Source organism: Pan paniscus, chromosome 1 (assembly GCF_029289425.2).
Source record: "Pan paniscus chromosome 1, NHGRI_mPanPan1-v2.0_pri, whole genome shotgun sequence".
Lineage (NCBI taxonomy): Eukaryota > Metazoa > Chordata > Mammalia > Primates > Hominidae > Pan > Pan paniscus.
The window spans coordinates 2,603,655-2,631,376 of record NC_073249.2 but is presented as its reverse complement, the minus strand read 5'-3'; the positions used below and the strand labels follow the sequence as shown (position 1 = coordinate 2,631,376).

General features: G+C 53.0%; 1 protein-coding gene and 1 pseudogene across 5 annotated transcripts in view; both read right to left on the bottom strand.

The window, feature by feature from the left end:
* The window catches only part of SMYD3 (SET and MYND domain containing 3), a 759,415-nt gene extending 752,130 nt beyond the window's left edge, over window positions 1-7,285 (bottom strand). The window contains exon 1 of one of the 5 annotated variants that reach the window (XM_003807985.5): window positions 7,019-7,285. In XM_003807985.5, coding sequence (XP_003808033.1) covers window positions 7,019-7,182 — 164 coding nt within the window. In that variant the 5' untranslated portion in view covers window positions 7,183-7,285. Of the gene's footprint in view, window positions 1-6,447; window positions 6,536-6,638; window positions 6,815-7,018 lie in introns of those variants that run through there. The other 4 variants (XM_008960083.3, XM_034950165.3, XM_057298969.2 and 1 more) reach the window with 4 other exon arrangements.
* Window positions 7,286-9,578: 2,293 nt separating this feature from the next.
* On the bottom strand, window positions 9,579-11,160 carry LOC112436710 (TBC1 domain family member 3B-like; annotated as a pseudogene).
* Between the last annotated feature and the right edge of the window lie 16,562 nt (window positions 11,161-27,722).

Here is a 27,722-nt window from a genome sequence, read left to right as displayed (position 1 = left end):
GCACTACGTACCACCATCACCACAGACACTGGGCCCTGCTGCTGCTGCTGCTCCTTGGGAAACTGGTTGTTGCTGGAGAGTGATTCTCTCAACCATTCTTCTTTGTGATACTGGCTTTTATTCAAAGTCCTCAGAGAGCATCTTAGATTGACCGAACTTAGGTCACTGCCTGCACCCTAGCTGCAAGGGAGGTTGAGAAGGTATTTAGCCTTTTTGGCTTTTTCGATAGAAGGCAGACTCGGTCTACATCCCACCAATAGTCTTCCAATGAGGAAATCGGCAAACATAAACAGTCAAAACCACAAGCATTAGCCCATTGCTCCAATTCTTTCTGGGAAGGTCAGAGGCAACCTTGTGGGGAATATCACAGCTCTATCGAAGATTCTCAGTGGATCTTAGAGATGGTGGTATTACACACAGGGAAGACAAATCCAAGTGCGGGAAAAAAATTGATATTCCAACTGACTCCTCCATGACAAAAAGTTCTACCATAATAACCCGACACAAGGTGGCTGGCTGGTCCTGAAGATGTGTTGCCATTTGGGGAATCAGGACCAGTTACTACTGGCAGCAAACTGGGCACTCTGTACCAGCAGAAGCCACATGGCTATCAGGAGGGGAAGTCTGTATTGTTGAGTTCCAGGCACCAGCCTCTATCCCCGTCCCCATGGTTGCTCTGTTCTTGAGCCTTTTGAGCAAGCACCAGGCTGTCTGAAGAACAACTTACTGCTATCCACAAAGCAGGTCATCCTGTCTGATTAAGAACGCCCTCTGCTGTGGCATTCACATGGACCAAATGTTTTCACCAGGGCTCAGCCATAAAGCCCTTTCCCAAACCTCGTTACAGAAGAAAAGGAAGCAGTAGAAGAAACAGGAATTATGACTCCCACTTAAAAAGAAAAATGTAGTCACATCCATAAAGTCCTTTCCCAAACCACATTATTATCAATTCTTCCACCTTATTTCAAATCCTAGACCCATTAGCCACTGCCCAGGAAGTTGCAAATCCTACTTCAAGCCATCGTTCAAGGTTCTGCTCTTTGAAATGATTTTGCTAGTTGCTTGACCTTCAGGGCCTCCAAGGAAGAGTCTGTAACACTGCAGCAATTCACTTACGCCTGGTGCTAACCATATTTCACGAAATCAGCCGTAAACCCAGTAATGTCTTTTTACATTATTTTCACAGAGGTAAGTGCTTCCCTGTCTCCACTAGCCTCTTCTACTCCACTGACCCTTAAACCTTGGGTTATTGTAGCCAATGTGAGAATTCTGCCTTTGCTGAAAGTATTCATTCCAATGTCTAACATTCTTAGTAACTTCATTATTTAGATAATTCAACTAACCTCAGCCTTTGGGTTTCCTGACCAAAAATCTTTTCTTACTCCCTACCTTGGCCACATTCTGCCACACCCCGTACCTGTTGTATCAAGACACACACTACTTCTAAGCACGTACATATCAACTCAACCCATTATCCGACCACTCACCATTTCTCTGACCACATGACGGCCTCTAATCCATTGATTCGGCCACATTTCACTGGCCGTCACCTTCCTGACGACCTCATTCCCTACCTGAGAAACCATGATCCACAATTACACCCTCCCTTGCCTACAACTTCAACTTCCCGTCCCCTCTCTCCGTCCATCATGCTAACCTAGCAATCCTAGGTAAATCCAGTTCTCATAGCCAAGCAGCTGGCAATTGGGAGAGAAAGGAAACATGACCCAACTAACTGTTCCCACTTTAAATAAATAAACACAAGTTTTAAGTAGACCCTCAGCACTTTTCAACAATCCTACATTTCACGAGGCAATTTATGCTTCTCTCCTAGAAGACTATTTCCAATCTCTCCTAAGGCTGAGTCACTTAGCAACCACTTCCCTAGCGGTCCTTAAACTTTTCAATCACCACTGCTGTTGCCTTTTCTGGCACCTCTTCTTCTTACCCTCATATATGAAGATGTTCCCTTCCATCTCCACCCCAGGTTCAGTCCTTGGCCAAGAGAGATTCCATCATCTCACCAAACGCAGTGAGTTATTACCCTTTATTGCCTGGTCACATTTACTCACACTGCAACTCAAATGCAGCTGCCTTTTTTTTTTTTCTTCTTTTTTTTTTGAGACAGGGTCTCACTCTGTCACCCAGGCTGGAGTGCAGTGGCGTGATCACCACTCACTGCAACCTCCACCTCCTGGGCTCAACTGATTCTCCCACCTCAGCCTTCTGAGTAGCTGGGACTACAGGCATGCACCCAGGTAATTATTTGTATTTTTAGTAGAGACAGGGTTTTGCCACGTCGCACAGGCTCATCTTGAACTTATGGGCTCAAGCGATCCACCTGCCTCGACCTCCCAAAGTGCTGGGACTACAGGCATGAGCCACCATGCCCAGCCTGCTTTATTTTCTATAACTGATCTAATCTGTCTCCTGAACATGCGCCATTTTTTTCTATAATTAATCTAATATTCCTCATGAATATCTACTCTAATAAATATCCAGGAAATTTAAAACTTGTCAAACAATATCTCAATCTCTTCCAGTTAATACTCAGACTTTGTTTAACTCCTTACCCGGGCTGGTTTAAATGGCTGCTTTCGGGTAGATTTCCCTCCAAGGTCTTATCGGACATCCTAGAAGAAATAGTGGCAAGAAGACCTTGGATCTGTGTTGTTTCTCTGGATCCTCACTGGTCTCTGCTGCAAGGAGGTAATCAGGTCCTACGGCTGAACTGGTCCCATCTCATCTTTTAGGATGTCATGCTGGCTCTCATCCCTGGAGTCTGTGATCCTGACATTCAGTCTATAGTCACACAGTCTTTTGTCATGACGCCAGCTGTTCCACCAGGCCAATAAGCTCCTCCACCTCCTTCACAGTGGTATGAGAGCATTTCAGAATCCCCTGGTACCACAAACTCAACTATCTAGCCACTTCCTTCTACCACTGCTGTGCTATAGGCCCGTGTTGGCCTATCACTAACCTGCATAACATCTCCTCTCAAGATTCCACATAAAGAGCAGAGCGAAAGGCCTTCTACTGCTGACCGTCCCCTCAACCCATTTAACATCCCCACCCTAACCCTAGAACTTTAGCCAGCCAAGAAAGATCAGAACACATATTTCTCACAATCTGTTTTCCCTACCTCTGTCCCCCCGCTTCCCACAATCCACCAGGACTGAAAGGGATGACACGTCTACTTCCAAGTCATCCTCCTTCCTCCTGGGAGGCACGAAGCCTCATTCTCAGCCTTAATGCCAGATGAGCTATTCTCTTTACCCTACAGAAGAAACTGTCATTAGAGTTTGCCAGAAGTAACTCTTGATATGGAAGCTGCAGGCAACTTGGAACTTGAGAAAACCAAAGACAAACATACAGCGACTTCAAGTTCCCCAAAATATTAATCCTTGAATGATTAACATCTCCCATGTGGTAGGCCCTGGGGATATAAAAAAGATTAGACTTAGAGCACTACACTAGGGAGTGAGAAGGTTTACAAATACAATCATAACAATGGAATTTTATGTGCTGCACTCACCAAAGCAAACAGGAAATACACATAACTCATACCCAATTGTCAACCAAGCTGTTCTACCTCCGTCAAATTAAAAATGCATGCAACGGCAGAAGGACAATATAAGTGATTTCAGGCCGGGGACAGCGGCTCACGCCTGTAATCCCAGCACTTAGGGAGGCTGAGGCAGGTAGATCACCTGAGGTCAGGAGTTTGAGACCAGCCTGACTAACATGGTGAAACCCCATCTCTACTAAAAATACAAAAATTAGCCAGGCGTGGTCTGTAATCCAAGCTATTAAGGAGGCTGAGGCAGGAGAATCGCTTGAACCTGGGAGGCGGAGGTTGCGGTGAGCCAAGATCACACCATTGCACTCCAGCCTGGGCAACAAGAGCAAAACTCCATCTTAAAAAAAAAAAAAAAAAAATTGATTTCAGGTTATAACTTCATTGCCATTTACTCTTTCTACAACTTACATACTTCATTTTCTTTTCCAGGCACAACATGGAAAAACCAGAAGCCATTACTTAATGAGAGGAAAAAGGTAAGATAAGCCATGAAGCAGGTTCACCTTTCTCCATTAACAAAAACAAGTATACAGAACTAAAGCTACTAATCAAAACAGCTCTAGAGCAAAGGAAATCATGTAAAACTTGGTAACCATTGTTTCTGGAGCCTAAGGAAGTGGAGATGTGCATCCCTTAAGGACATCATGAGGTGATTTCATTGTTGTAGGAACATCATGGTGTATCCTCGCACAAACCTAGACTGTGCATACAGCCTGCTACACACCTAGGCTAGCAGGTATTGTCTGTACTGCCTACTGCTCTGAGGCTATAAACCTGCACCGCATGTTACTGTACTGAATACTGTAGGTAACTGTAAAACAATGGTAAGTATTTGTGTATCTAAATGTACCTAAACACAGAAAAAGTACAGTTAAAAAATGATATAATCATACAGGGCCACTGTCATGTATCTGGTCTTTCGCTGACCAAAATGTCGTTATGCAGTGCATGACTGTAATTATCATCAATATCTGTTTTTTTAATTCTATTTTGATTTTTCCTTTCCCATGTAACTGTTAATTTCTACAAACTAACATTTTCATTCCATACTTAATTCAGATGGAAGGCAGCAGAAGGACAGGGACAGTTAGGAGGAAAATTCTGCCAGACATTCATACTAAAACTAAGGGCTTACTATGTGTTAGACACTGGGGCTACAAAAATTGAAAGATGCACTATTCTTAAAGACTTCACAATGGACAGTGAATAAAGAGAAACAAATTTTACTTACAAGATGACAAGTAATACAGAAACTTATCCCTCAAGGACAGGCATTCAACAGTGGCAGAAAACTGCATCAAACAATGCACTAACATTTCCCTAACACTATTTTCAGGTTGCAGTGATTCCCAACCAGGCTCTTTGGAACACTATAACCACTAAAATGGGAGTGTTCAAACAGAGCAACTACTACCACAACACAAGTGAACTGTGTATCCTGGCAATCCAAAGTAAGTGCAAATATTTTGTGTCTGTGTAAAATACTAGTAAGTATTTGTCAGTCATTATGAAGAATCTGTTTAGCTTGTTTTGTTTAGATGCTTAGCATTTACTTATATCCCTTTTTCTATGTTTATGTTTGCTGATTTCCCCACTGGATAACTATCGGTGGGAAGTAGAGTGAGCCTGCCTTCTATCTTAAAAGCCAAAAAGGCTAAATACCGTCTCAACCTCCCTCGCAGCTAGGGGTGCAGGCAGTGACCTAAATTTAGCCAATCCAAGACACTCACTGAGGACTTTGAATAAAAGCCAGTATCACAAAGAAGAATGGTTGAGAGAATCACTCTCCAGCAACAGTGAGTTTCCCAAGGAGCAGCAGCAGCAGCAGCACCAGGGTCCAGTGTCTATGGTGTTCGTGGTACCTACTGCAGAATCCAATATTATCAGGCGACAGAAGTGATATACACCCCAGATCCCAGCCCCAACTACTTTTGCAGTGCAATCCTAACTTGGTTTCAGCCGATGCCCCGTCAAGTCTTGGCAGACTTTAAAGCAACACTGAGAACTCCCCCAAAACTCTTTCATTAAATTCCTTTTTTGCTTAAATCCCCACAGTTACTGCAAACAGGAAAAATGAATGAGACTAACGAAATAGTATGGTAAATCAACAAGCATCCCACCCACAAAGGGTATGTGTAGCTAATTTTGGAAATGCACAATTCCGTGTGTCACAAGACTCAACTTCAGCTCTAATGATTCAATTGTCAATTTGTCACCATTTATTCATTCCAAAACTTTTCTGTTCCAAGAACTATCTTGAAAGGAACGAATTGTTTTCAACCACACAGTTTACAAAAACTTCAAGATGCTGCTCTCTCCCGAACAGATGTTTTCGCTGGTATCATTACTTCAGAAAGCAACAGACAAAATTATTATTTGGTAGCTCTAAAATGCAAAGTCATATTCCTGAATTATGAATCAAACGAGAACAAAGTAAGAACAATCGTCAAATTACAGATACGAGTTTTGCACTTACCGTCCCACCTCCACCCACCTAAATCTCAGACTGGCAGGTCTGAAAAGCGGCCATGCACAAAATCATCGCACTCATCTCAAAATAGAACTCTTCTTCCTCGCACACAGAAGCTCAATAATATTTGTTGACTGAATGCAGTTCCTATTATTCATGTATGTTACACATTTCCATAAATTGCTTTCACATAGCACTTTACACCGGCACAGCGCGTCCAGGCTTCCAAAACACCTTCACGTGAGTCCCTGCATCTAGAATGGTGGTTAAGAGTTAGACATGCCTGCACAGCCATTAAATGGCACAGCACACGGGGGACCCGTGTCTGATGCTCCCACAGCACATTAATTGCCCCTCTATTCCAGCCCCTCTGGTACACTGTAATTCTCTCTCTCACTTGATCAGCTCCTTGAGGCGGTCCCGTTCATCTTCGTATCCCCAGGCCACACACAACCCAGACCACAGAGGTGCACTGTAAACATCAAGATTCTTCCACCTCCTGCAAGCCTGATGCTTTACCGGCGGGGCCTCTGCGGGGGAGCCTGATTTATACTCATCCCAGCTCCCACCCAGCCCCACGCCCGCCACCTGTGATTTCCACAGCCGCACCAAGGAAGACTGTCCAGCACACAGACTTTTCGTTTCCCAGCAAAATTACCCCCGGCACGACGCTTCCCCCTTAAGTCTGCCCAATGGCTTTCCCATTTCCACCGCAGCCCAGGTTGGGGGGCAGTGGCTGAGCCTGGGCCCCCTCCCCAACCTCGCTGCGGCAACCTAGGGGGGTGTCCGGGCGGGGCCTGTCAGCAGCGACCCGCCCCCGGGCACACGCGCGTCAGGGGCAGCACCGCCAAGCTGCCTGTGCAGCCCCATCCAGCCGGAGTCCCGCGGCTGCCGCCCGCCCGACGCCCCCCCCCCCCAGCACCCCACACAGCTCGCGACTCAGGTGGGCGAGGGCGCTCCATACGCACCCGAGAAGGCAGCGGTCGCAGACCACGCCACGACTGCCCTTGCACACCGTGTACGCCAAGGGATCCGAGCGGAAGAGCAGCTCTCCGGGGCGCAGCGGGGTCACGGCGCGCAGCCCGTTTCCCCTGTTGGCGGTTGCGAACTTTTCCACCTTCAGCGGCTCCATCCTCCCGCAGCTCCGGCACCTCAGACGGCTACCCGCGTCCAGCAGCGGGCGTCTCACGGGCTGCCGGGACCCGCGCGCCTGCGCCCTGCGCGCACACGTACGCCCGAGGGGCGGGGCGGGCGCGATGGGGCATGAGCCTGCGCAGATGGAGTCTGGAGGGACGGCTGGAGTGGCGTGTGTGGGACCTGAAGGTAGTCGTAAGGCTCCGCGTGCGGCTCGTGCCCATGGCGACTGCGCAGAAGACAGGCGGGGTTTTTTTCCCCCTCTAACATTGTATTACGATCATTTTAACGCATACGGAACAGTTGAAAACAGTGCAGTGGACACCTATATACCTCCGCCTAAATCAGACAACCTAGCACTTTGCCATTTCTGCTCGTCACTCTCTCCCCACCTGTAGCTATGTATGCACGTATTGTCGTTAAACTATTTCAAAGTTGCAGGCATCATGACATCACAACTAGTACTTTGCACTGTAACTTTTTTTTGTTTTAGGACGGAGTCTTGCTCTGTCGCCCAGGCTGGAGTGCAGTGGCGAGATCTCGGCTCACTGCAACCTCCGACCTCCGGGTTCAAGCGATTCTCCTGCCTCAGCCTCCCGAGTAGCTGAGACTACAGGCGCCTGCCACCACGCCCGGCTAATTTTTGTATTTTTAGTAGAGACGAGGTTTCACCGTGTTAGCCAGGATGGTCTCGATCTAACCTTGTGATCCGCCCGCCTCGGCCTCCCAAAGTGCTGGGATTACAGGCGTGAGCCACCGCGCCCAGCCCACCCGGCCTAAATTTCTTAGTTTGGACAAACGTGCCATGGTAATGCAAAATGTCATTATTAAGGGCAGCTGGATGGAAGGTGTAGGAGTACACTATAGTGCCTTTCAATTTTTCTGTGTATCTAAAGTCATTTCAAAAGTAAACATTTATTTTAAAACATGAAGGTGGTTATGCTTCTATGAGTGTAAAGTACAAAAGGCAGGCTCGTGGTGCCGTCAGAAGTCAGAACACTGGTTTCAGGGCTGGGGGTGCTGGGAGGGGCTGGGCATGGTTGGCTTTGTGATCTAGGGGCTGGTGTGTTCCATCTGTGAATATCTTTTAAGCTTTGCACTTACCAGGGATGTAAGTCATATCTTAATAAATTTTCATAAGTTTGACAAAAAATAAAATGAGGATGGGAAGCTTGTTTGGGTTGTGGGGCCTCGGAGGTGCTTATCCAGCCATGAGCTGTGTCCCAGATGCTTCTAGAAGCCTGCAGGGAGCTGAGAACATTCCAAGTCGAGGTGGCAGAGCCAAGGCCCTGAGGTGGGAGCGCAATGCTGCACATCCCCAGCTGTGAATGGGGTGTCCTGGTCAGAAGCAGTGCTGTGTGCACTGCAGGGCCGGCAAATCCATGTCCACATTGTGGCTTGGTGCAGTGACAGCCAATCTCAGCCCCCTCTGCAGTGTGATTAGCCTGCCAGCAGGTGGCCAGCTGGTCCTCCTGGGAAATGGTGCCAACCCAGGGATTGGGTGCAAGTGTCTCATCCACAGAGGGGCGCTCAGCAGTGGTGTCAGCCTGGTGAGCCTCGATAAGGGCACGTGCAGGATGCTGAGCCTCTTCCGTTCCCATACCCGTCTCAAGGCCACTTGCTCCGTGGGCCCATCCAGCAAGCATGGTGGCCAGGAAAGAAGCCGGCTCCATTCACAGGGCGTGCTGTTTTGCTCACCTCAGGACCAAGAGCATCCTCCATAGTGATTCTCTTTGGTGGGAGCACTAGAAACATGAACCACAGATACCTTCAGCGTCTGAGCTGCTGAGGCGAGGGCTGCAGGACACCCTGCTGTCAGGAAACCCTGCACTGGCGGCTGGAAGGCACGTGGTGGTGGTGCCTGCTGTGGCTGCAGCAGTTGCTGCGAGGCTTCGGGATCTCGCAGGCCCCTGCGAGGTGAATTGTGACAGTGCAGAGCTCCGTGGTACCAGCGCCCCCTGCATGGCCATGCTGACTGCAGCTGGGAGCCCACCACACCCCTGGTTCTGCGCTCTTCCCAGGGCTGAGGTCTAGGCCAGGCCCCTCTTGGCCTGGGAATTGTGCCCTGGGAGGGGGACACTGTCCCACAGGTTGGGACCAAGGACCCAGGGCATGCTACTGGCTGGCTGGGATGCAGGGATGCCATGCTCACCTTTCTCTCTCATGGCCTTGACGGGACCAGCTTCCTCATTGAACAGCATTTTCCAAGGTGTCTGGGATTGCGGGGCAGCTGGTGGGGTGCCACCCTGGCTCCTTCTAGGCATGCCCGTCATTGGCCACCAAGGGGGCCAGATGCAGGTGCCCATGCTGCTGTGGGGGCATCTCCCAACTTCCCTCTTAGTCCTGATGGGCCTAGGCAGGTCCTGATATGGGGGTCCCCATGGGCTTCCTGGGCTAAGCCTGCCCCATGGTCCCAGGGCTGTCCAGGACACATTCAGAAGGGACATGAGCTCAGCAGCTCTGTTTGAAATTATTATGGAACCAAGGGCCCCCCACATCCAAGTCCATTGGGAGTCGGGACACGGAGTTCCGCTGCAGGTACCTCCAGGAACCCCGAGGTCCTCCTTGAGCCAAGGCCAGGCTGGGCACACCGTAAGTCCTGGGTCCCCCAGAGAATGGCCTGCTGCCCTGGCCTCCCCAGAAGCCCCCTCACGCCCCTGGGCCTTGGCCACATGGAAGCCCCACCAGGACAGGTGTGACAGGACAAGGAACCCATGGTGGGGAAGCAGACCAAATGGGCCGCTGGAACCAGGCTGGTGGGCCAGGGGGCGCCTGCCCATCCCCCTTGCAGAGGGCCTTCCTGCCACGTGAAGCCAGCACAGCCCTGGCTGCTGAGGACCCTTGCTTGGGTTTGGCTGAAAGAAAAACAGACGTGATCAGGCAGCACCTCCAGTGGGCCCAAAGAGTCCTTTCTGGGCCGGGCCCCACCTGCCTGGGTCTCCGGAGTCCTCAGGGTCTCTCGGTGGCCCCTGGGGTCTGACACTGAGGACACACCTGCAGGCTGCTGATCCCAGAGGGAGGGGTGTGTGTCACCTGGGGTAGGGAAGCTGTCGGGGCACAGCAGGTGGCTCCTGGGACTGCCCCCCAGGGTTCAGGCTGGCTGGGGGCTTCCTGCCCCATGCCCTCATCCCTGGGCCTGGTATATGATCCCCAGTCAGAACTCAGGTGGGAGGGGCCTTGGCTGTCACCCAGCCCCCTTGCTACCTCACTTGGGGACCTGTCTCTACCGTGGGTAAGAGGGCCCAGATACGGGGCCCCCTCTGCCCTCCTGGGCTGCCCGGTCCATGCCAGGACTGACCATTCCCACACCTGGCTGAACTCTTGGCTCTGGCTCTGGGCCAGGGGTCCCACCTGTGCCCTTGCCCTGAATGCTCTGGGGGTCAGGGACACCGATTCCCTTGTCTCCCTGGCTCAAGGCTTGTTGTCCTGGCACCCTTGGAGGGATGTTCAGGAGTGAGGGGCCTCTGCTGCTCTCTGAGGCTGTCAGTGCTTGCAGGGAGGGGTGGGGGGTCCCACAAATGGGTCTGGCTCCTCCAGTGCCGTCAAGGGCCCTGTTGGAGGGGGGCAGGACACCGTGGAAAGTGGGAGGGGGCTTGTTGGAGAGGTCTTGCCCACATCCCCCTCCTGTGTGCACAGCATGTGCAGTGCACATGCACTGAGCACCTGCCCTGAGGACCGGGGGCCTATTGTCTTTCTTAGAGTCCAGGAGGAAAAGGAGGAAGAAAGGGCACAAGAGGAAGGCCCAGGTAGTAGGCTTGGGGGTCCCGGGCGCTCCCCCACTACTGACTGCCCCAGAGGGTGACTCAGGAGGGGACCTGGTATGGAAGCCCATCTGGGGGTGGCAGGTCCCCATTCTTCCTTGTTAGCTTCCTCGTAGAGGCCCAAGGGTGCCACAGAGCTGCGTCTTCATCCAGGGCCTAGGTATGGGAGAACCGGCCCCCAAAACTGCCCATGGGCCAGACCTGGATGTCTTCATGAGGCCCTCTAGGGATAGGGTGGGTATCAGACCAGGAGAGTTCCCTGGGAGGGTCAGAGCCCATACCTCATTGCCACCTCAACCATCTCCCACTGGGAGGTGCCAGATCCTTTTGTGGCCACCCCAGGGGTCCAGATGTGCATAGGAGGCTGTGGCTGGGGGTGGCCTGGGCAGGGAAGTGCTCACCACACTCCCGACTTTCATCTGGAACATGTCGGGGGTGGGCTTGGTGTCACTGTGCCCTGCCCAGCCCACCCAGCCAGACCTCCCCCTGGGCCAGAGCAGAGGATCATGGGGACAGTGTGAGGAAGCTGCCCTCAGGCCAGTCCGAGTCTGACCCCAGTGCTCCCCAGTGCCATTGGGCACACGTGGACTTACTCCATTAAACCTTAAAGGCAGTGCATGCCATCGGCATCAACACCTGTTCCTCTTCTACCAAATACACGTCCCACAGGTGCAGGTTGAGCCTGAGAGAGATCTATGGGGACAGCAGGCACTGGAGGACCTGGCCCTTCAAGGCTGGGGCTGGTGGCTCGAGCTGGGCCCACTGGGACTTCAGTCCCCAGAGTCAGTGACCCTCCCCATGAGGGTCATCTGACCCTTCCAGGAGGCTGGGTCAGACAGGGTCTTGCAGCTCCTCATGAGGGGCACTCATTTCAGTGGGATATGGCTTCTGGAGAGAGGGACCTCCCCAGGGCTTGAGGCTTCTGAGCTCTCCCAAGTTGGGTTCTGCCCCAGTCTTCCCATGAGGCTGGGCCTGAGCCCCAACCTCTGCCGTGGGATGACCCTTCTTGGGCACGAGGCCTTGCTTGTGTGTCCTACAGAGCCCCGTCTGTGCCTCCTGTGGGCTGGGGGTGAGCCGGACCCCTGGGCTCGGGGAGCAGGGCACTGCAGGGCAAAGAAGGTCCCTGAGCCAGGGTCTCCCTGGGCCTCCTTACCCCATCCATCAAGCTCTGGAGCAGCCAGCCTAATGAGGAACCCTGCGCACATGGCCCTTCCTTGTCGCGATGGGAGGAACAGAAGTGCTCAGGGCCCCCTGGGCTACTCTAAAAACCAAACCTCCCTCTTCCAGGGTCCTCTGAAGAGCCTTCCCCAAGTGCAGAACACAGGATGGTGTCCAGGGCTCCACACGACACCTTCCCCTTCCCGCACTCCCGGCAGACACACTGCCCTCAGCCTTGCTCTGCAGGAGGTGCGCCCAGTGCCTGTGCCTCTGTCTCCTCCAGGGCGGGAAAGGAAACCCAACTCCAAACGTATGGAGAACCCCACATCCCGGGTCAGGCCCTGGCTGGGACTCAGCCTCTCATCAGCCCCACGGGGGTCTCTAGCTCCCCACTCCGCCAGCCCTACGGGATGCAGGGCCTCTGGGAAAGAGCCGAGGGGACCATAAACACACAGGGTGCCTCGTGGTCTTGGGTTATGATGTGGGTACCACGTGTTCCTGGTGGTCTTGGAGCCCCTGGACCCTCGTGCTATTTGGGCTGTAGAATCCTGAGACGCCCCCAGCCCATCATGAAACCAGAGCCTGCTCCCAAGATGTGGAGCTGTCAGCTGGAAGAACTGGGCAGCTGCAGAGGCCCCCGAACCCCGAGGCCTCCCACCCTCCCATCTGTGACCCCAACATGTGGCCTTGGCCCTGGGGAGAAGGGGTGGGAACATCCCCTGGAGCCTGGCTGGAGGTGCTCCGGGAGGCCTCCTGGGCCAGGGTGCCGGGAGGGCAGGCCTGACTTTGAGGCCACAACAGAGAGTGGAAAGAACAAGGTGGGTGCTGGGCCCCCTGGTTGTCTCTTGGAAGTGGGGTCAGGCCAGGGGACACGGGATGGGGAGATGCTGCCATCTGGGCTTTGTCAGCCCACCTGTGGGGACCAAGGGCAGCTGGAGCCCGGCCAGCTGGAGGCCAGGAGGACTCTCAGGGAGGGGAGAGTCAGCTGCATAGAATTCGAGCTGGAGAGCGTGGCTCCAGGACATAGAGGGCGGCCACGGTGAGGATGAGATGCCCTCTGCTGATGGAGATGAAAGGCATCTGACTCAGGGTCTGGGGGTCCCCGTTCATCCATGGTCTCCTGTGGGACCTTCAGCAGAGACATCCTAAAGGCTCCCAACAAGCTGGTGATACAAGGAAGGTAACTTTGCTGAAAGTCAAGATCATCTGGCTAGGGTGGCCGTCCCCGGGTCTGGCTGCATGAGGTCGGGGGGCAGCTGTTCACCTACCCTGTGGGGAGTGCCTCTCACCAGCCAACAGCTGGGCCAGTGCCCAGAATGCATCCTCCCCAGGCCCATAAAGGAGAAACAAGGCAGCAGCATGGCTCAGGTCCCTGTGGTAGCCCACCTCCTGCAAGATCCAGAGTCACCATGGAAGGACATCTCCTGGAGGGCTGAGGTCATCTGGGAGGACTCATGTCATCGGAGAGGGCAGAGGTGACTGGGGAGGCATCCTCTGAAGAAGAGGCTTCCTCAGGATGCAAATTTGTTTCCTGACAAGAGCCATGTCCATCAGGCACTTCAGCAACTTGTCCAAAATGTTTCCTGAGAGCACTGTCCTGCATGTGACACTGCCAAGCTCCTGGGCTTTGGGGCAGCCCCAGGAGGAGGGTGTCATTTCTTGTTATGAAAAGTGGTGGTCAGGCCCAGATGACACTAGTAGTTGGGGCCCTGACTCCTTTGTCTCAGTTTGACCCCTTGAGACCACCTCCCTTGCTTGGAGATTTATGCCAACAGTGAACTGGAGTCTTATCTACTATATCCTGATGGGTCACAAATACTGACTTTGAAAGAAACAATGATGCCCCTACCAGACACCCATGCCCACGAATATGGGAATATGGCCCAGAAACGTCACTGCCTCGAATACTCATGGGGTTATATGCCAAATATGCCAGGAGGTTGTAGAATAATTCCTGCTGCCTAGGAAAGAGATAAAAGGGGCTTTCATTTGTTTTGTGCAGACGCTTTTAGTTTCACTTTGCCTACAAACCCTAACAACAAATCCAGTTTCAGGTTCAGATGATTCACCAGATAAGTCACAAGCTCTTCAGGGCCTTGGTTGTTTAAGAAATATTTCAGGCCAGGCGCGGTGGCTCACACCTGTAATCCCAGCACTTTGGGAGGCTGAGGCAGGTGGATCACGAGGTCAGGAGATCGAGACCATCCTGGCTAATACGGTGAAACCCCGTCTCTACTAAAAATACAAAAAATTAGCCAGGCGCAGTGGTGGGCGCCTGTAGTCCCAGCTACACAGGAGGCTGAGGCAGGAGAATGGTGTGAACCTGGGAGGCGGAGCTTACAGTGAGCCGAGATCGTGCCACTGCACTCCAGCCTGGGTAACAGAGGAAGACTCCATCTCAAAAAAAAAAAAAAAAAGTTTCAGTAAAATCCACATCTGTGAAATGCAGATATCCCAGTTGTATAGTGAGTTGACTGATCACACTCTGATTTTTATTTTTTCAGTTTTCACACCCACCAGTTCAGTCTTTGGGGTATACAGTACCTCCATGGTTCTAAACCAATGTGCAGAGTCTCCTGGTCACCACTCCAGCCCCTCCTGGAGCGATTCCTTCATCCTCCAAGTCTCCAGGGTGTCCCCTATGTAGCCAACCTCTTCCCGGTCCATCAGCCCTTGGCCATCCCAACGTGTTTTCTGTCCCTGTGATTTGGCCTTTTCCAGAATGGCCTATTAATTGGAACCCTACAGAGGTAGCTTGTTGGGTCTGGTTTCTTTCCCTTAGCAAAATGCAACTAAGATCCACTGATGTTCATGTGGGCATCACTGGCTCATTCACTTTTCTCACTGAGTCTTTTTTCCTTTGAAGGGAGGGCCACCCATCCTCTCCCCATTCCCATGTTGAAGGTTGTCCCCATGGCCTCTGTGTGTGAGTGACGATGAATCAAGCAGTGAATGTGGCATGCATGTTTCATGTGTGTTAAGTAAAATGTTTATTTAGAAACAGAATGCTTGATCCTTAGTACCACAAAGAAACATCAGCATTTAGACAAAAAGTTTTCTCAGCAAGGCAATTTTACCTTCTGCAGAAAGGGTGCTCCTCGCAGATGGAACAATGGCGAGAGCACACCTGAATAAAAGAGGGAAGCAATTTTTATCCTTTATGCAGCTTGTCCCTGCTACTGTGTCCTGTCTCCATTGGCTGGAGCTGGGCCATACAATCTAAACTAAATCTGACTGGCTAATAATTTAAAATGTCTCTAAATAGCTGAAAGCAATGGAGAACAAAGGAAAAGAGGAAGCTGCTTATGAAAAGACTTAGAAAAGTAATAACATTCCCAAATAAGGAAGGGGCACAGGCTTCGAGCTGGGACCTGCCTGTGAGCACGTCCAGCACAGATAATCCTGATTAAAGTACGAGGACATAGAATGTACTTATTCCTTTATATCTAACAGCTATGTAGAATAGGGCTTAACAAAGAGTTATCAGCACAAAGCAAGGAGGCTTGAAGGAAATTAGTCTTTAAAGGAAACTGTTATTTCTAACACTTATGATTTATTCTTTAACAAGAAGGGAAACTTTGAAAAGGAACTTTTTACTTTCTACAATGTGGATGTCAGTTTTAAAATCAGTTGGTTCAATGTCTGTGACACTTCGGGGATGTGTGGTTTGAGTCCACTGAGCTTTGCAAGCAACTGCCCAACTGGCTTCCAAAGTGGCTGTGTCATGTCACATTTCCACCAGCTGTGGATGAGAGTCTCCAGGGCCCCGAATGCCCCCGCCCCCAGCATTGGATGCTGTCGGTGTCGCCAGAGGAGTCTCCGGGGCCCCGGGGCCCCCTGCCCCCAGCATTAGGTGCTGTCGGTGTTGCCAGATGGGTCTCCGGGGCCCCGGGTCCCCCCGCCCCCAGCATTGGGTGCTGTCGGTGTTGCCAGAGGAGGTTCACCAGCCCTCCATCCTGCTGCCCCCCACCCGTGGGTCCATACCATGGGTCCCCATGGGTCAGGGAGAGCACTTTTCACCATTGTGCATGATTTTGTTTGCTGCCTTCTGTCTCCTCAGGATCCTCCTGGGTTCTGGCCCCACATGTTCTAGCCTGGCCCAGGGCTTGGAACCTGGGAGGTGCTCAGTGCATTGTGCAGGCTCCTCCCTGGGCCAGGAGAGCCCTTGGCAGCTCCGTCATCCCTCCTGGGTGAACCTGGTTTTTGCTCTGGGTAAGTCTCCATCCCTCTGGTTCACTTCATCTCCGCTGGGACCTTGTGGCCCCCATAGGCTTACCTGATGCCATATCATTTCCTAAATATTATGTGATTCCTCAGTGTCCGGCTCACGTCCAGGTCAATCTGGTGGATAGGTTCAGAGGACCTCTTGCCCTTTTCTTTCATGACCTGTAGGGCATGGCCAGGAGGAAGAAGCAGCCTCAGAACAGATGGAAGGACTCCTGCCCCAGATGGCAGTCAGCCCACAGTCAGCACTTGTGGAAGGAGGGAAAAAAGGAAGGTTTCCTTCTGCAGAAAGCTGCTTTTTGGCTTGTTTCTGAAGCCAGGGAGGGTCACCAGAGCTGAGCTCATTTGGGGTGCCTATGTCACCGTCTGCCCAGGATATGCCTCTGACCACCCCAGCCCCACCGATAAGCTGGGCTCAATGTTCCCTCCAGCTGGAGACCTGGGCTCCTGACGCAGCCTGGCCTGTTTGTTGTGCTCTGGCTGAGTATACCTCGTATTTCCCAGGGTTCTCAGGCTTGGTTTCCTCAATGTTTAGCAGGACTGACCACACCCAGCCCCGGACCTTCAGGAGAATGCCTTTGTACACTCTGGCAGACAACTGATCTGGTGACACAGGCCACAGGGTGACCTCAGCAAGGACCAGACCCCAAGGATTCTGGAAGTCTCTGGTTTTGGCCCCATGATTCCTCAATACAGGTGAGGTCAAGCTGGGACAGGGTCTCTCCTCCCAGGGCTGAAAGAGTGGGTCAGCACTCAGAGTCTGAACTCTGATCTGCACCTGTTCCTTCACCAGGAGGCTTCCCTAGCCCTGATCTAGGGTGGCCCCAGCCCTGGCATCAGATTCCCTCCCAGCAAGGTGACGAGTGCACGAATGGGCAGCAAAGCTGGCGACCAGGCCTGCTGTCGTCTGAGTGAGGACAGGGTGCTACCCGCTCTCTAAGAGGCAGATGGTGCCAGCCCACAGCCAAGGGTGCCTGTCCCCCTGACTCTGCAGACAGTGGTTCTGCAGGCCTCTCCCTCCCCACATTACCTTCTTGCTCATCCTATATTTCTGCCATTCTCCCAGCATCTTCAGCCACTTTTCCATGTGTCTCATGTCCTGTCACATTTGCTGTCAAATGAGGAATGTTGGAGTTAGTGGAGCCGCCATGCTTCCCGGAGTGGCCCACGGATGCTGGGTCCTGGGTTCTGGAGCCCTAGTGGGACCCAGCTGGAAGGAGCTAGGGAAGGGCAGACCCTGGGGGCTGAGACCCTCTGAGCAAATGAGCGCCAGTGGGCTGGCCTTGTGACCCTGGGACGTGCCATCCTCAGGCCACAGACACACCAGTCTTAGGTCGGGTCACAGCCTCTAGGTGGTATCCTGACACAAGCGGGCAGCCACCCCCAAGCCACGACTGTTGTTCTCACTTTGAAATTTCGGCAAACTGCCAGAGAAACAGAGACTTGGGGTCAGGTCCAGCAGGGACAGCTGCCCCTCCCAGTGACAGTATGTTGCTCCCTCCCACCCACCACCACCCAGGCCCGCTGCCTCCTCTGCCTCACCGAACACCCGCTGAGTCCCCATCCCTGGACCAGCTCCCCAAGCATCAAGGACAAGCTCTTACCTTCACCTCCAGGGCATTGACAGGGGGCAGCTCTGTCTCACTGGAAGGCACCTGACAGAGCTGAGGACCTGCACAGGGCCTGGAGCCATCCTGGTCCAGGAGTCCACCCCCAGAAAGGACTGGCTCTGTCCCCTTCCATCCCAGGTCTCAGCTCGGGAGAAGCCACAGGGAAGGGAGGACAAGGGCCCTGTGGGGCAGACTCCCAGGAGGGGCCCCTGGTGTGGGGGATGGTCAGGCTGCACAATGGGGCTGCCCCTCCTGGACTGGAGGTGGTGTTTTCTGCTGGAGCTGAGAAACGTCAGCTCTGAGATGGGACTGCTGCTGCCCAGGATGGGTGGCCGTGCCCGGACGGGAGTCTCTCAGGGAGTGACCGCATCACCCTGCTGGGGTTTGGGTGCCTGGCCTGAGACCTGCCTGGTGCACCCGGGGCCCATCTCACCTGACACTCCCAAGGTCCTCGCAGGGTCTGACCACCTGGAGCCCACCTGCCTCTCCCTGCACCTGAGCCACACACCCTGCTTGTTCCCTGATTTCCGCCATCCTGTCCAACCCAAAAACTGTGAACGTCTCTCCAGCCACCCTGGGTCTGCTTTGACCCTGGTCCTCTCAGAACCCCTGAGTGAGACTCCCCGGATCTGTTCTCATGCCTGCCTTGCCTGCTCGAGAGATGCCAGGGGCAGCGTGGGTGACCGAGGGCCCCACAGGCTTCCAGGACAGCCTCCTGGCCCCACCTCCTGCCTCACCTGGCTATCGGAGCCATTGGCTGTCAGCCCTCAGCCTCCTCCCAGACACTGCAGCAGATGGAACTCGGGACACCTGGCTGTTCTCCTCAACTATCCTGCCTGCCCCAGGTCAGTCCCCCAGTCACCCTCTGCCCACTGTGCTGTCCAAGCCAACTGGAAGCAGAGTCCCCGGAAAGCCACGTAGAATCTTGGGGATGGGCTGACTCCCTCTGCTGAGAAGTCCCAGGTGAGCTGGTGTTTTGAGCCCCACCCCACCTATTGTCCTCCCCAGACAATCAGCTCCATTGGGGTGCATTTCCGACGTGGCACAGCCCATGGGCTTATTCCCATCCCACCTCCCCCGGGGTCCTCTGTCTTTCCATCCTGTGACCTCTGAGAGATTGGCTCCAGGCTGGACTCTCTTATCTGGCCCCGGATACCGTCCCAGTACCAGACCCAGGGCCTTTAGCCACAAGCTCTGCTGCCCGCCTGGCCAGAATGCCTAGAATGGGGGACCCTGCCCATCTTCTCCCCCATTCCCCTAGGCCCACAGCCCTCACTGTCCCCATGGGGAAGGGCATGGTCCTTGGGGGAACCATGGCATGGTCCATGGGGAAGGGCATGGGGACAGTGAGGGCTGTGGCCCTAGGGGAATGGGGAGAAGAAGGGCAGGTGGGCCCCTCAGAGACCTGCTGGACAGCTGCCCCAAGGCTGGACCAGGTGCCCCCTCACCCTGTGGCCACAACCCTTGGATCTCACTAGGATAGTGTCCAAGTGGACAGGGCCAGACCCTCAAGCTGCCTGCCTCCTCTTCTGCAAACTTGGAGACAGAACTGCTGAGAGCCCAGGGGCCTGACCTAGTCCCCTTTCCATTCCCACCTGCTCCCTAGATGAGCAACACTCCCTAGATGAACCACGCTCCCTAGATGGGCCACGCTCCCTAGATGAACCACGCTCCCTAGATGGGCCACGCTCCCTAGATGGGCCACGCTCCCTAGATGAACCACGCTCCCTAGATGGGCCACGCTCCCTAGATGGGCCACGCTCCCTAGATGAACCACGCTCCCTAGATGGGCCACGCTCCCTAGATGAACCACGCTCCCTAGATGGGCCACGCTCCCTAGATGAACCACGCTCCCTAGATGAGCCACGCTCCCTAGATGGGCCACGCTCCCTAGATGAACCACGCTCCCTAGATGGGCCAACGCTCCCTAGATGAACCACGCTCCCTAGATGGGCCACGCTCCCTAGATGGGCCACGCTCCCTAGATGAACCACGCTCCCTAGATGGGCCAACGCTCCCTAGATGAACCACGCTCCCTAGATGGGCCACGCTCCCTAGATGAACCACGCTCCCTAGATGGGCCACGCTCCCTAGATGAACCACGCTCCCTAGATGGGCCACGCTCCCTAGATGAACCACGCTACCTAGATGGGCCACGCTCCCTAGATGAACCATGCTCCCTAGATGGGCCACGCTCCCTAGATGAACCACGCTCCCTAGATGAACCACGCTCCCTAGATGGGCCACGCTCCCTACATGGGCCACGCTTCCTAGATGAACCACGCTCCCTAGATGGGCCATGCTCCCTAGATGGGCCACGCTCCCTAGATGGGCCACGCTTCCTAGATGAACCACGCTCCCTAGATGAGCCACGCTCCCTAGATGGGCCATGCTTCCTAGATTAACCACACTCCCTAGATGAGCCACACTCCCTAGATGAACCATGCTCCCTAGATGGGCCACGCTCCCTAGATGGGCCACGCTCCCTAGATGAACCACGCTCCCTAGATGGGCCACGCTCCCTAGATTAACCACGCTCCCTAGATGAGCCACGCTCCCTAGATGGGCCACGCTCCCTAGATGGGCCACGCTCTCTAGATGAACCACGCTCCCTAGATGAACCACGCTCCCTAGATGGGCCACGCTCCCTAGATGGGCCACGCTCCCTAGATGAACCACGCTCCCTAGATGGGCCACGCTCCCTAGATGAACCACGCTCCCTAGATGGGCCACGCTCCCTAGATTGGCCACGCTCTCTAGATGAACCATGCTCCCTAGATGAACCACACTCCCTAGATGGGCCACGCTCCCTAGATGGGCCACGCTCCCTAGATGAGCCATGCTCCCTAGATGGGCCACGCTCCCTAGATGAACCACACTCCCTAGATGGGCCACGCTCCCTAGATGAGCCACGCACCTCTGGCCTAACAACAATCACAGGCTGGACCTGCAGGGGAGCCCGGGAGGAGTTCTACCCTAGAAAAGAGGTAGGCCCAAGCCAAGGAGACACATCCTGCCTCAGAAAGACCTTTCTAAAAGCGAAACCCATCCCTGAGCTGAGATTTGTGCTTTAGAGGGTGAGAGGAGCACAGAGAACTCACTGCAGAATCCCAAGGCAATCAGAGATCTTGTAGATGTTAACATGCCCAGGCTATATGTCCGCTGGCAGCCCAGTTTCACATCCCTGAAACCCAGAGGGAGCCAGGGTGAGGCATCCAAGGTAAAAGGTGCAAGGGCCTGGGGGTGTTGTCAACTTGTCACCACCTGTGCTCCTGGGGAGCCCAGGACCCTTTGAGCAGGGCGCACTGGGAGAGGCCTCCGTCCAGGGAGCAGACTGACTGTACCTGCTCATACTTGGTAATGATGTCCCCTCATTCCTGTGCCAGCAGGGTATCCACATTCTCTCCCATGTCCATCCCGTGAGACAAATCGTCCAAAGGTGACACTGTACCCGAGAGCTTCGGAGAACACCTGAGCCACTCCTGCCGGGCTCCCAGATGCTGGCGGCGTGTGACCCCCATTCCATCACCACCTCCAGGTGAAAAGGGGCCAGACACAGTGGCCCACACCTGCACGGGTCTCTGGAGTCTCAGGCCCCAAGCAGGAGTGCCTCCTTGCTAAGGACTTGAGAAGAGTGGGACCTGGACAGAGAATCCCGTTGTCCCCAAATGCCATGAAATGGGAACATATCTGTCCCAACAGAATGAAAGGTGTCCACCTGCCGGGGGTGAAGAGCCTGTGATTCCAGAGATGTGGAGGCAGACTGGGGTCAGGGACCAGAGGTCTCTGTATGATCAGCCTCTTGGGATCGCTCAGAAACCACAAAGTTGCCCAGTTTTCTATGGAGAACAAGATATCTCCTGACTTCCCAATTCTACTCCACTCATCACTTGGGCTACCATGGCCCTTCAGTCTGACCAGTGAAGCCACTTTAGGGATAATGCCAGTTGAGCAGGAAGGTGTTTGCTTTGGGGGAAGAAAATGATCTATTGTCTCCAAAGCAGCCTCTGTGCTGGTGGAAACCATGATGCTGGGGGAGGGACCGTGGACTCCACAGTTCTGAGCTATCCATACAGGGTGTGGGGGGCTTCATTTTCCCGAGTCACTGAGAAAGAACAGGAGAACTCTGGGTCCTTGGTCCTGGAGAACACCGAGATGAACGATTCCTCCTGGGACCACTTGGGGCAAAAGGGAGGCGAGGCCTCTGGAGGACCAAACTGAGAAAGAAATACTTGAAGAGAACGCCAGTGCCCGTACCCCTTTGAACAGGAGGGAAGATAGTCTCCATCCAGGCAGCCCTCCAGGGCTCCTTCATTTTCCACAACTGCCCAAAGGCAGAAGGCTCCCCATCCACTCCCAGACAAGGAACTGTGTGTGTCCAGTGGGTCCCGCAGAGACCATCAGGACCCAGCTTAGGGCACAGACGTGTTCTGAGGCCCCTCCCCTCCACCCCACCCACAGTGGATCCATCCCAGCAGCTCTGCCAGGGCCAAGCTCTGCCCCATTGGGATCTGGAACCCTGGACACATTTGGGATTTAGGGCAGGGAGGTCACAGGGTTCAGGACTTAAGTCCAGCACGGCACAGGGCAGGGGTGAGAGCACAACCCAGGGTCACATCTGGGTTCTTGGGGTTACCCAGTTACCGCCTCTCTGACCCCAGATGTCTTGCCTGTCGAATGGGCACATTTGGGAGCAGCACCCACCCTATGGAGCCACCATAAGGACGAAGGAAACATATCATTAAAAGATCAGAAATACAAAAAGGGATACCGTTAAGAGTTCCTACAGACACTGAAACGGTCATCAGGTAATAGTATTAACATTTTTATTCTGATATTCAACAGCAGCAGTCACTTCCCTCCACCCATATGTGTATCGTCTGCCTGGGCAGCACAGAACAGGCACCTGGTGAGTGCTCAGGGATGACCCTCCTCAGCAGCTGCCCAGAGGCCAGCACTACCCACCCCATAGCCACTGTCCCCAAGTCAGCATGAAGGGAAGGGAGAATGTCACACTCACCTGATTCTGATGAATTAGCTGGGCTGAGTTATGCCTCTCATGTAGCAAACTCTCATGACACAGAACTGCTCACAGATAGCACTGTGTGTGTGCAACTGCTCTGGAACACAGAGGCAGGCTGGAGGGCGAGCGGGTGCTCAGCACCAGTGACATTCTGAGGTCATGGCACACATCACAATGGGGCCTTGCCTGGGTCATCAGGGCCCAGAGTCAGCGTCCTCCACTGCCTGAGGCGTCAACATGCCTGCATGCAATGTGTGCACGTGTGTGTACATGTGTATGTGGGTAAACGCATCTGTGCACCTGTGTGTTGCTTCTCTGGCCAGGCCTGGCTGCCCCACTCATGTCTGCACCCAGTTCCTCATCACTGTTACCCCCGAGGTCCAGGACCAGCATCAGAGCATCCATGGGTGCTCCCTAACTTCAGCCCTCCCCAACCAGGGTGGTCCTGGGATACACATAGGGGTGGAGGGAAGTTACTGTTGCTGTTGAATATCAGAATAAAAATGTTAATACTATTACCTAATGACCTTTCAGTATCTGTAGGAACTCTTAATGGTATCCCTTTTTGTATTTCTGAGATTTTCATGATATGTTTCTCTCCATGACCCTTGGTTATTCTAGGTAGAGGGTCCTGTGGGGAAAGTGCCTGGCACGCTGTAGGGGCTCACTCTTCTAGACATGTGATCTGAAATCTGGCTCACCTGTCCTTCCACCCAGGGCCTAGGGGATGCCGAGTTCCAGAGACCAGAAAGAGCTTGGGATAAAAAGAAGGTTTAAGGGGAAGGCTTTGACCTGGGCTGGGTTTGCCTGCGCCATCCAAACCTGCAGGCTCGAGTCCTGAGACACAGGGGGTCCAGAGGTCCTGATGCAGGGCCCTCCTCATTAACACCTGCTCCCCTGTACTCATTAGTAACCTCACCCATCCTACCCTCAAAGCACAGTTGGCCCTGGTATCCGTGGGCTCTGCATGTGTGGATTCAGCCAACAGTGGGTGGAAAATATTCAGAAAAGGGAGTGTGGATGGCTATGTCTCTGCTGAACATGTACAGACTTTTTTCCTGTCACCATTCCCTAAACAATACAGTATAACAACCCAATGACAGCCCTAGCAAGTAGAGACAATGAAAAAGACTGGCTCATGTCTAAAACACCAAAAGCAATGGCAACAAAAGCCAAAATTGACAAATGGGATCTAATTAAACTAAAGAGCTTCTGCACAGCAAAAGAAACTACCATCAGAGTGAACAGGCAACCTACAGAATGGGAGAAAATTTTTGCAACCTACTCATCTGACAAAGGGCTAATATCCAGAATCTACAATGAACTCAAATTTACAAGAAAAAAACCAACAACCCCATCAAAAAGTGGTCAAAGGATATGAACAGACACTTCTCAAAAGAAGACATTTATGCAGCCAAAACACACATGAAAAAATGCTCATAATCACTGGCCATCAGAGAAATGCAAATCAAAACCACAATGAGATACCATCTCACACCAGTTAGAATGGCAATCATTCAAAAGTCAGGAAACAACAGGTGCTGGAGAGGATGTGGAGAAATAGGAACACTTTTACACTGTTGGTGGGACTGTAAACTAGTTCACCCATTGTGGAAGACAGTTTGGCCATTCCTCAGGGATCTAGAACTAGAAATACCATTTGACCCAGCCATCCCATTACCAGGTATATACCCAAAGGATTATAAATCATGCTGCTATAAAGACACATGCATATGTATGTTTATTGTGGCACTATTCACAATAGCAAAGACTTGGAACCAACCCAAATGTCCAACAATGATAGACTGGATTAAGAAAATATGGCACATATATACCATGGAATACTATGCAGCCATAAAAATGATGAGTTCATGTCCTTTGTAGGGACATGGATGAAGCTGGAAACCATCATTCTCAGCAAACTATCACAAGGACAAAAACCAAACACCGCATGTTCTCACTCATAGGTGGGAATTGAACAATGAGAACACTTGGACACAGGAAGGGGAACATCACACACCGGGGACTGTGGTGGGGTGGGGGGCGGGGGGAGGGATAGCATTAGGAGATATACCTAATGTAAATGATGAGTTAATGGGTGCAGCACACCAACATGGCACATGTATACATATGTAACAAACCTGCACGTTGTGCACATGTACCCTAAAACTTAAAGTATAATAATAAAAAAAAGAAGAAGAAAAAGAAAAAGAAACAGACCTGCTCACATTGTCCAGCTTTGAAGTCTTGGAAGAAGTTGCCACCAGGATGCGGGTAGGGGTCAATCTCCTCCAGGATCCAGAGAGCATATCAGCCAGCTTCAGGGTCAGGAAAGGAGCCTGACAGGTCTGCAGCAGGACGGGGCTGGGGCTGGCCGTGTGGATCACGTGGGCCTAATGAGGGGGAAAGTAAGACCATGGGGCAAAGGAGGGAGCATGGGGGCAGCTGGTGGCCTAAGCAGAAGGAACTTCAGAGAAGGGGTCTGCATTAGTTCGTTTTCACACTGCTATAAAGAAATATCAGAGACTAGGTTATTTATAAAGGAAAGCAGCTAAATTGACTCGCAGTTCAGGAAACTTCCAATCATGGCAGAAGGCGAAGGGGAAGCAGGCACCTTCTTCACAAGGCGGCAGGAGGGAGTGAGTGGAGAATGAGGAAGCTCCACATTTTAAAACCATCAGCTCTCCTGAGAACTCACTCACTATCAGGAGAACAGCATGGGAGAAACTGCCCCCAAATCCAATCCCCTCCCACCAGGTTCCTCCCTTGACACATGAGGATTACAACTCAAGATGAGATTTGGGTGGGGACACAGAGTCAAACCTATCAGAGGCTCACTCTGTCTCGTGGCTCCCCCAGGGCTCAGGCTGAGTGCAGATCTGATCTGCTGGCCCTACTCTACAGCACACTGGGGCTCTGCCTGTGCATCCCCATCTGTGGCTTCCCGGCGTGGCGGCCTGTTCCCTCAAAAGGAGGGTGGCTCTGCTCTCCTGCCAGCCCCCTGCAGGGCACGATGGAGCCCTGGCCACGTCCTCCCAGGGTGAGGGCATGAAACTGGGCTCCTTGCCCTTCTTGCTGCTTGGGTGACAAGCTTTGGGTCATCCCTAGGTCCTGTCACTGTTCCTGCTTCTAAATGGAGAGCATTTTGCCACATCTTCCTGGGAGAGGCTGGGGGTTCGTCCTTGTTATTTGTTCTATCTTGGTAAAACCAGGTTAAGTTATCTGGGCAAGCAGACAATAGAGTGGCACCCAGGAAGGGTGGGGAGTAGGGTGCTGGCCTTTGGGCTTGCCTCGACCATGGTTGGAGGGGGGAAGGTTACCAGGAAGCAGGACTGTCAGGGCTAAAGTCAGGAGGAAGTGGTTATGCTGAGGGGGGAGGTGTGTGGCTGGCTTGGGGCAGGACGTAAGTAAGAGCCAAGGTCTGTCAGCTCGCAGAGAGGGCCGCTGGCACCTAGTCTAGAGGCTGTGGAGCCCAGGGGTTGCCCTTAGTTCCTGGATCCAGGGAGACTTCTGAAGCCTGTGCCTATGGCTTTCAGGCACAGGGTGAAGCTGGTGAGGGCAGGGGGAAGGGTGAGAGAGGAGGCTTTGCATGGCAGGGCAGGACAGGAAGCTGGCCAGAGACCAGTTTGCAGTGGCTGCTCCCATCCTCACCCCCACCCCCAAGCACACCCCTACCCCAGGTGGGCCTGGGCATGTGTCCTCTGCTTTGGTCTCAGCAGATCACAAGATGGAAGCTGGCAGCCTAGTGGGCGTGCCACTCAAGACGGTGGTGACCTGTGACTTCTGCTTCCTGGATCGTGGGGTGCCCACCCAGGAGAGCACAGGTATGCCCCACACCCCTGACCTTGAGGGCGCTGGGAGGTGGGGGACCAATGTGCCCTATCCCTGTGTGTATGCCCTGAAAGGTGGCCTAGGAGTCCTGTGTGTGCCCATCCATGTGGGGTCCCAGGAGCTTCAACGGTGGCAGGGAGGGAGATGAGGAGGGAGAAAGAAGTGGAGAAGGAGGAGGGAGAAAGAGAGTTGGGGAGAGAGAGTGAGATAGAAAGAGAGGAAGAGAGATGGGGGAAGAAACAGAGAAAGAGAGATGGGGAGAGAGACAGAGGAGGCTGAGAGGAAGAGGAGGGAGAGAGATAGGGAGAGAGACAGAGGAGGCTGACAGGGAAGAAGAGAAAGAGAGATGGGGAGAGAGACAGAGGAGGCTGAGAGGGAAGAGGAGGGAGAGAGATAGGGAGAGAGACATAAAAAGCAAAGAGAGAGACAGGGAGAGAGGTGCGTGAGTAGGAGGTCGGGTCATTCTTGATCACAGTTCCAGGGCAACCTGTAGGTTGCCATTAACTAACCACACATATAATAAAGGCTTCTGCCTGCTGCTTACAGCCCTCAAGAACCTCTACTCCTGGAGACTAAAACCTTTGACGGCTGCCCTTCCTCACTGGATTTTTGTTGTGTCTTCTGACGAACCGTGATGCCTCTTTGTAGGAATGGTATCAATAAAGAGCCAGATTTGAGGAGGAGAGTAACGTGAGGCATTCCAAACCATTTTCAGCTGAAAGGTCTTTAATTAAGGTTTCAAACTCTTTAGTAGTTGGATTGCTGGCATCATCAGTGTTGGTGCCCCCCTTTTCTTTCTTTGATTCATTGTTTAAATCTGTTGAGGACTGAACAACTGTGAAGTTGACCTGAATAGCACCTTCACTCCTGACAGTCACATCTTGGTAACTGGATTATACCTATAATAAAGGAGGCAGATCAGAACCACAGT